The 9,495-nt window shown below is 31.4% G+C and overlaps 1 protein-coding gene across 1 annotated transcript; it reads left to right on the top strand.

The window, feature by feature from the left end:
* Positions 1-293: 293 nt before the first annotated feature.
* Positions 294-7,224, top strand: LOC143229971 (polypyrimidine tract-binding protein 3-like). The gene is made up of 5 exons (XM_076462877.1): positions 294-413; positions 2,059-2,177; positions 3,488-3,568; positions 4,224-4,287; positions 4,746-7,224. Exons 1-5 carry the CDS (start codon positions 294-296, stop codon positions 4,812-4,814), a joined length of 453 nt encoding a protein of 150 aa, XP_076318992.1. The 3' UTR covers positions 4,815-7,224.
* The last annotated feature ends 2,271 nt before the right edge of the window (positions 7,225-9,495 follow it).

Below are 9,495 nucleotides of genomic sequence, written 5' to 3'. Positions count from 1 at the left end.
TTAATATAGACTGTTACTAACCAGTAGAGGTGTTTATCTAATACACAGTTTGTTCTTCTTAACAATCACTTTAATATAGACTGTTACTAACCAGTAGAGGTGTTTATCTAATACACAGTTTGTTGTCCTTCTTAACAATCACTTTGGTATAGACTGTTACTAACCAGTAGAGGTGTTTATCTAATACACAGTTTGCTGTTCTTCTTAACAATCACTTTGTTTTAAAATGTCGTTTTTTTATATAAAATTTTTGCTTCCCTCAGTTTAATTTTTTTTTATGTAAAATTATTGTCATGTTCTCTTTTTTCTTTCTAGCAATGACACACCTGGACAAAATCATAGTATTTGGAAAACAGATCAGAGTAACACCATCAAAACATCAGGTTGTCCAGATGCCGAAAGAAGGACAGCCAGTAAGACATTAACGTTTTTGTTTGTTTTTTTGTAAAACTAATAATACATCTTACAGCCAACATAGCCATTAATATCAAGGTTCATTTTTATTTGGTACTATTCAAGAGATAAACAAGGGATGGATTGGATTCTTTAAGATTTCCAAGGGAAATAGCTAGAAAAGTTCTACAAGTTCTGCTTTGAAATTACAACAATCTAAGTACTTTTCAAACAGAGCCTACTGGGATCTTTTGTGACATCTTGTTAGGCCAGTCTGTGCTTCATATAAACATATAATAATGTTTTTGTTAAATTTAATCTTCAGCTTTATACATCATTGAAAGAAATATGTGATAAATGTGCCTCAATATTCTGTTCTCAGACTTTAATTGGTTGTTTAATGATGTACAGTATTGTGTTGTTGTTTTTAGCAGAAATGGTAATACATAGATCCCGGATGTAGTTTGGATTTTTTTTTCCTGTTTTTGTCATTTTATATGATTGAATTAACTGAAGTATTGTCTGAAAAAATAATGAAACTATTATATATAATGTGTTAGTTTGTAAAACTAGGTACATATAACTCAAGAGTTGGTATCACTTTCATTGTGATATGTAAAATATTTGATTTGCAGTGAATTTTTATAATTTTAGAGATTTTTAAATCATGTATAATGTTTCACACTGCTTAAAATTATGTACTTGTGATATGATTTAAGAAGAAATTTTGTTTATGTAGGATACCAACAGCTCCAGTTTCTTTTAAAATTTGAAGCACTTCATTATACATTAATCATAAATTTTCACGCTATCCCTATTTACACAAGTAGAGGTTAAAGTGCACATGTCATGACCTGTCACATGGTTTCATTCACCCTGGTAAAATGTATTTGATATTAGTGTTATCTATTATTCATTTTACTTTAGATTGCTGATTTAGCACAGTTGGTGGTGAGTACCACATACAGTGTGCAAGGATACTGAAAAAACTGTAAATACGTTTTTTGTAGATTCTAGAGGTTATGCAAATACAACATGCAAAACTCTATGATCGACAAAAGTATTTTTATTCTTCATGTAAACATTACCTTGCACTCTTTGTTTTTAAAACAGAGCTACAGTGGGTTTCCTGCTGTGTCTACTGCATGAAATAAGACCCCAGATTTTGGCATTGTAAGTCCAGAAATTTGCTGTCCCACCATTGGACATTTGTATTCCAACCTGTTAGATTCCAAGCCAGGCTCATTTTGTCAATTCACAGACACATCTTGAATACCAATAACTTTGTAACTACTCTTCTGATGTTTTGTGTGTGGCAGATTTATGGATTTTACTAAATGTTTGCCACATTTCATACATATTTACATAATAAAATCAGAATCATAGTCAGGTTTCCTTCTCCAATATGTGTTTGATCCAGCAGACTAATCCCCTCTACCTTCAGCAAGGAAAGACTTACAGACTCGAGTTCAATAAATGAAAGCATTAATTGATTGAATGTTAGGCTTTACCACATAATTATATGCACATAACTTTACATCATAAATATGTTATGATGGCATGTACAGAACAGTTAAGGTTTAGCTGTATTAGTGTAAATCTATCTTGATGACTTCATACAAAGCAAGATGAAAGTTTATCCAGATTTTATCCTCTGTGTACCAGGATGCTGGATTGACCAAAGATTTTACTAGTTCCCCTCTGCATCGTTTCAAAAAGCCAGGGTCGAAAAACTACCAGAACATCTACCCTCCCACTGCCACTCTCCACTTGTCCAATATACCGTAGGTGCTTTTGTTTTCTTGTTCATTGGAAATTAGCTCTTGTACCATGTAAATATTATACTATCAGCCAATTATATGGAATTGATTGCATGTATTTATGTAGTATTGTTCTTTTAAATTATTTTGTAAAAATAATTCAAATTTTAGTCCACTTAAGAACAACAAATTAGTTTATTTCTCCCTTTCTACAAACTGCCTTTACTTGTACAGCACAGTAACTTGCAGACTTAAGTTTACAAGTGACATTCAAATGAAAACATCGCACTAATGATACAAGGACTGAAGTGAAACATAGTAGTGAAATTTTGCTACTACTTTATTGAATAACTGAATATATATTGTCACTAGCAATGGTCTAAGTACTTCACTGATGCTCGTTCAGTCTTCTAGTAACTAACTGATTCTCATATTTATAATTAATCTTTGCTCTAGATATTTCTAAAACCTATTTGATTATTACAATCAGCACCTTTATCTCGCAAACAAATTACAACATTAAAAATTTAGCTTATAAAATTTTGTTTTATTTATTAGAATTTTTGTGGAATCACAAGTTTTGAATCACATCAAGTATAATAATACTTTTACGTTTTCACACAACGTGGGATCTATTGGTCCATCTCTGTTGTTCCATTTTCTAAACTAAACTAAAACTGTTAATAAATTAATTTTAAAGAATCTTAAAGTCAGTCTTTATCATCTGTATATTTATCAAGCTTTCTATTAAACTCACTTAAATTTACTGCCTCCACAATATCTATAGGCAACCTATTTTTAAAATAGCTTTTTGTTTGCTTGATTTGTTACAAAATTAAAATTTTTTGTCCCAACAAGTAAGTCTTTATACAATACTTACTGGTTCAAAAGATTAAAAAACCAACCATCACGATTCACTGTGGTCTCAGAAATAAACCTGAAATACCTACCCCTAAAGTAGATGTGTAATTTGAAACAGTTACAGAAAAGTGTGTACCTTAGAAGAGTACCCTGTAAGTTCTAAAGGAAAAGGTAGTTAAAGGGTATAATCTCATACTTCCTGTGAATAATCTATCTATTCAATACATGTGGTTAAGAAACAGTACTAAAAACACACTGTGTTATTTAGATACTTGCGTGAATGTTACTTGTGGGAGTTAAATGGTGAGAACTTTTATTCCTTACCAGTGGTCACAAATATAACCGATACATTAATGTATAATAAAAGTACTTTTTACAAATAACTTGGACTAATGAACTTTAAACAACTCTGTTTAATAATTTTTAGTAGTGTAATAATAATTATTTCATGAAATAATTTGATTTGTTTAAAGGCCTAATATTACTGAAGAAGAGATCAGAGATGCCTTTACTAGTAAAACAGGAGGTAGTGTTGTAGCCTTCAAGTTTTTCCCGTAAGTACACTTTGGTCATTTTTTTCATTGTGTTTGAATTAAAGTAAAATTTAGTTGTTTTTATATAGGAGAAAAAACATTAACTTTGATTTGATTTGCATATTCCTGATTGTTATCTCCTTGATAAGTAAGCTTGTTGTAAATGTTCCACATACTGTATCATTTGAACTGTCTGAAGTCCACATTTGAAACGTAGGGTGCTTGAAAAGTCCAAAATGTGCGAGTTATATTTGAAATCTAGAGTTTTAACCGTTATGTTAATAAATTGAGATGAAACATTTTGGAAGATGCATGTTCTTCAATATAGTAATTGTTTTGTCATTTGTTACACATTTGTATTAATTAGTGTGGTCCAACTATTTTTCCCACACAGCTTGTTTCTATCACTGTTATGTGATGTAACTTTTGAATAAATACAAATAAGTGCTCTTGATGTTTAATATGCAAAAGGTCCTGTCTGCAACTGTTACCATGTTTGTGGAATTTAAAAAAACAAAATTAAAATATAAAAATATATTGTAGTGCATTTTTCTCTTACCTTTTACTTAATGTCAAATAAGCAGCTGAAAAGCATTCATAACCATGGAACAGGTTTTACTATAATGATTTGATTATTCTGCACTTTGTGAAAGTTGAAATTCATCTAATATTACAGTAAAGACCCCAAGATGGCTCTCATCCAGATGAAGTCACTAGAAGAAGCTGTTACTGCTTTGATAGTAAGTTTCACTTCATTATAAACAAAATAATGGTTAATATAAACAATTTTTTTTTCTTGAAAGTGTGATTTCTGTGACAGCAAAATCTGTTTAGTTTTTATTACAACTTCATTTCTGTATTGCTAACATAGCATTTTGTTTTACTTCGGTATACATGTATCGATTGTAATTTTGCTTTGATTTTAGCTGCAAATAATTTAGAATTCTTTGGAGAGAAGTGCTAATGTATTTTTAAAACAATAATAACAACCAAATGCACAGCTTCCATCGTATGCATGGTTTAGAGTTAAACAGAGTTCAATATTATTGCCATAAATAGTGGTCCAGTGCAGCTGCTTGTCGTACTATGTTTTTGAGATTTTAAAACTGTGAAAATAATGCTTTACTGCCTAAACCTTGTCTTAAGAATTTATAGTCAGGAGTTTATTATTTAAAGTTTTGATTTTTTCTTACCACAGAAAATGCACAACCACCAACTTAGTGAATCCAACCACTTAAGAGTGTCCTTTTCCAAGTCGACAATCTAAACTGAAGTTCAAGGTTTTCAGAACAAAATAGATAAAAAGATTGACTGACCAACTCGCTGTCCACGTTGCGGGAAAGAATGTTGTTAATGTCGTCACTGTGATACAAGGAAGCTTGGAAAAGAATAATAAAAACCTCTGGAATGAGAGTAAACCAGAGTGTTGGAGGTTATCTAAAGATCTGGTTTTGTAAATGAGCATACCAGCCTGAATACCTCGTTGAAATTGGAAAAATTTATTCTAAGTTAATATAACCTAACTGACTTGTTTTTATAATCAGCAGTCCATCATCATTACAAGGTTTATTAGAAATTAAACTGTTTTAAGTTTCTCACAAGATACAATACAAGATTATTAACTTTGTTAAATAGAAAAAGTTTGAAATTCTTACCAGTTAAGACATTTATATGACAAAACATTTGAAATAACTGTTTTTCATTACGCTGTCGTTACTACGTTTTGATAAGCTGTCTTCGTATCACAGTCGCTTCTTTACTATATAAGACTACTGTAGTGTGTGCTTGTGTTGTTTTCAATGGACCTTTTATATATATATATTGTATTTTTGCAAGCTTATTCAATATAATACTTGTAGTAGTGGGTGCAAAATTTCATATTTGTAAATCTAATCTATTTTTGCATATTCATCTGCTATCATTCTATAATACACGATGTGGGAAAGAAACCAAGTAATGTATTTGTTGTTACGAAGAATAGTAAATAGAATATTTTGTGGTTTGGTTGTTTTATGCTTCAAATGAAAAAAACAAAAAAGGTTTTGTAAGTTTTCAATATTCTGTCCATTCTGTAACCAACTTGCATGTTTAAAAGAGAATTATAACTACTGTTGTCGCTTTTCCCACTTCTTTAAACATTTTTGACAATTATAAATTTAGTGATAAAAAAAACAAACTAATGTAGCAGAACCTGTTGTTAGCGTATTGTTATCGTACTGTTTTTTTTTTCGAAGAAAGTTATATAAGTTGTTGTTAACTGAAAGTAGTGTTGTGAAAATCTGATTGCTTTACTTTTATTATATAAGAAGGGACCAGAAGGTTACAAAGACATGAATACAACCTTTTATATTTTTATTTATTTATAATTGGAATTGTGAGCATGGATGGTCTATCTCCAATAACGATCATGTAGTTTTGTTGCTTAGAAATATTATGACTTAATAAGTAATAATTCGTACACCATTCTCATTAAAAAAAAGTTCTTTATCTCAACTGTATTTTCTTTTCAACTCGAACAGACTGTTTGTTAAACAACAAAATAGCAGGTGATTCTGAATCTCGGCTGAATTATCCCATTTGACTGGTTTAATAGTGGCATGCATATCCCACAAAACATATCTGTTGAACTTCTAACAATAAAAACAGGATTATATGTATGCATGCAAATTTTAATTGGTATATTTAGGTTTGGTAAAAACATATTTGTTTTGGAAATGTGCCTTTTAAATATTAAAACTTATACAGGTGACAACAAAAAGTTTTAAATTTTTTGGTGACCATGGAATCTTATTTTTGAAAAATGTTTACCAGAAAGTTTTGTCTTTAGATATAATGAAATTATAAATTTACATGACAAAGTTGAGGTCATTTGGCAGGGTAACTATCCGTCATATTTCTGTGCCTCTCGTGTTCACAGGTGCTGTTTGTTAGCACAAAACCTCTGATGATTGGAACTCTTTTCATATCATAGTGTAAATGTTAAAGGTGAAGAAAATGTTTTACAGTACCTCAATGTATTTGGGTTGAGCTGTTTTTAGCCATGATCTAACTGTAACAACACAGACATAAGTACACACACACACACACACATATATATATACACACACACACTTGTAGTGTTTTTTTAACGTAGGACCTGGCTGTAATAGTACATTTTCAATAGTTTTAATAATGTACATCATTCAAAACTAATAATCAGTCAAATGAAATATTGCATGCTCTTCTTGACTAATGTTTATTTCTTGTTGTTTTTTTCATAAAACAAAAATCTCCAAGTGGTAATTTACCCAAGATAATGCATTTATTTTATTACATAAATATGAAGTTTCAAAAGTTATCAAATGCTGTACTCTATTCAGTATTGTATTGTATTTTTGTTTGTTTTTCTCCTATTACTAAAAAAAAACAAAAAAAAAAACAGTTGTGTAACATATTCGCAGGACAGTCAAGTCAACTGTCCAAATGTGGCTGAAAAACTGTGATTATTTTTTTTTCTAATGCTGTTACTTCTGTCTTTGTTGTTGTAAAATAACGATAACCTTAGTTGGAAATTTCAGTCTTTCTAAACCTTTCTCTTTGTGGTGGTAGTATTCCTGTTAACTTGCACCTTTCTTATGTAATGATATTTTTCTGTGCATTTTTACAGTGAATGGTATTAAAACTTCTTGAAAAACACATGTACATGCTTTGTTTTTTTTCTCTGCCAGTCTTATATAATGTATTATCTATTGTTTCTTTTCATTTCCTAGTTTTTTAGCATGTTCTCGTTCCTTACTATCTTTACACTAGAACTTTTTGTTGCAACAATATTGTACGATGCACATGTGCACATTAATCTTAGAATGACACACGTTTAAATTATCTTAAAACATAAAACTTACCCACCTACAAATATAAGATACTTTTCTTTAGGTTCTTTGAAAATGTTTAGTGGGAAGCCACACTATTTCAGAGAGCCCATGATTCATAAGTATTTCTAGTCCCACTTATTTTATTTATACACGTATAAAAAGCGTCTCCTGGTGGATCAGTGGTTAGTTTACGGACTGACAACGCAGAAATTCGAAGCTCGATTCCCTCACCCCTCACGGTACACACAGCAGGTAGCACAATCAAATTCTACGCTAAAACGAGCACGCTGTTTCCATATACAGAAGAAAAAGTAGATACTTTCGTGTGTATTTATAACAACCTGAATAATTCTGTTTATTTCAGATAATTTTAACATTTTTTTCGTTGATTGACAAATAAAAATGACGTAGTAACAATTTGTAGAAATTTCGTATAGACAGTAGACGATACAGGCGAGATGAAAGTTGCTTCGTTTTGTTTATTTTGTTGTTTTAGGACAGTTCACACAAGAGCGGCATACAAACAACACTCATGAAGTAATTACGGTACATTTAATTAAAATAAGTGAACAAATAAATGAATTTCTATACCACAGAGAAATAGAAGTGTAACCTATAAATAACTACAGTTCATTATACACGGTCAGTTTTAATGTATTACGTACACACACACAAAAACGAGCTATTACAGAAAAAATAATTGGGCAGTAATGACATGTTTTAGTTGAATTACGTAATATGATGCATAAAATATTTTTTTACGAGGCCATATTAATAATTAGTTCAGGGACCTTGAATCCATTTAGGTCTCTACTTTAACATTACAAAGCAAACAAACGACACAGTCAGCTGTTGATCTAATGAGCAAATCGCTCATTTCCAACCCTATAGGCACGAACTTGTGTATCTTTATTAGAAATATAAAACTTCTAACTTTATCCACAAAACATAAATCCCAATTATATCTTAGGGATCTCGACAAAAGTGCTTAACAATAAACTGTAGGACTGACTCGAAGTTTCTCGGTCTTCTGCTAGATTCACGAAACTCTGTTTTGTTCAGTTTTGTTTGTTTGAAATTAAGCACAAAGTTACAAAATGGGCTATTTGTGTTCTGTTAATCATAGGTATCAAAACCCGGTTTTTAGCGGTGTGAGTTTGCAGACATACCGTTGTGCTACTGGGGACATTTTATTATTTTTTGTTGTTGTTGTTGTTTTAACTATTTGGTCGCTTATAGTTACTCCTATAATTACTGTTATAGCTGTTTGTTTTCTAATTTCGCACGAAGCTACACGAGGGCTATCTGCGCTAGACGTCCCTAATTTAGCAGTGTAAGACTAGAGGGAAGGCAGCTAGTCATTACCACCCACCGCCAACTCTTGGGCTACTCTTTTACCAACGAATAGTGGGATTGACCATCACTTTATAACGTCCCCATGGCTGAAAGGGCGAGCATGTTTGGTGTGACGAGGATTCGAACCCGCGACCCTCAGATTACGAATCGAACCCCTTAACACACCTGGCCATGCTGGACCTACTGTTATAAAGTCCATTCTTACTCTACGAGTAGTGAAGTAAGTGATTTATAGAGGTCATGATGTATGATTATCGCTCATTACATGATGTAGTTTACCTTCCACAAAATGTCCTAGGAAAGTTAATTATTTGCTTTTAAGGACTGTTTGTATAGTCCAAATGACAAACACGTGCCTTCACTCGTTTCTAGCATTGTGTAAAAAACTTAAAACTTAATGAATTAGAAACAGAGTTTAAGTTTGTATAAACTTGAAATTTTTAATCTGGGTTCGAGTTTAATTTTTAAAAATAAGGTATTAAAAGTTTTTGAATTTTATAGAAGGTTCGGAGGTGGTAGTTATAAATATTGTATCCAACAACAGGACTTATCTTTTGAAATGGGTCGTTCATTCAGAAGTAAACACACAGATGTTGTTTGATGCTAACCTGAAGTAGCAAGAATTTGGCTGGCAACTATTTTTCTTTCAAGTAGACAGAAAAAAAACACATGAATTTTGATTGCATTCTGTTGGCATGATTCATCGGGCCTTGCAAATCAGTCAAAACAACACACAACTTT

Source organism: Tachypleus tridentatus, chromosome 1, assembly GCF_004210375.1.
Source record: "Tachypleus tridentatus isolate NWPU-2018 chromosome 1, ASM421037v1, whole genome shotgun sequence".
In the NCBI taxonomy this organism is placed as follows: domain Eukaryota; kingdom Metazoa; phylum Arthropoda; class Merostomata; order Xiphosura; family Limulidae; genus Tachypleus; species Tachypleus tridentatus.
The sequence above is the reverse complement of the archived record's forward strand: the minus strand, read 5'-3'. Positions and strand labels throughout refer to the sequence as shown.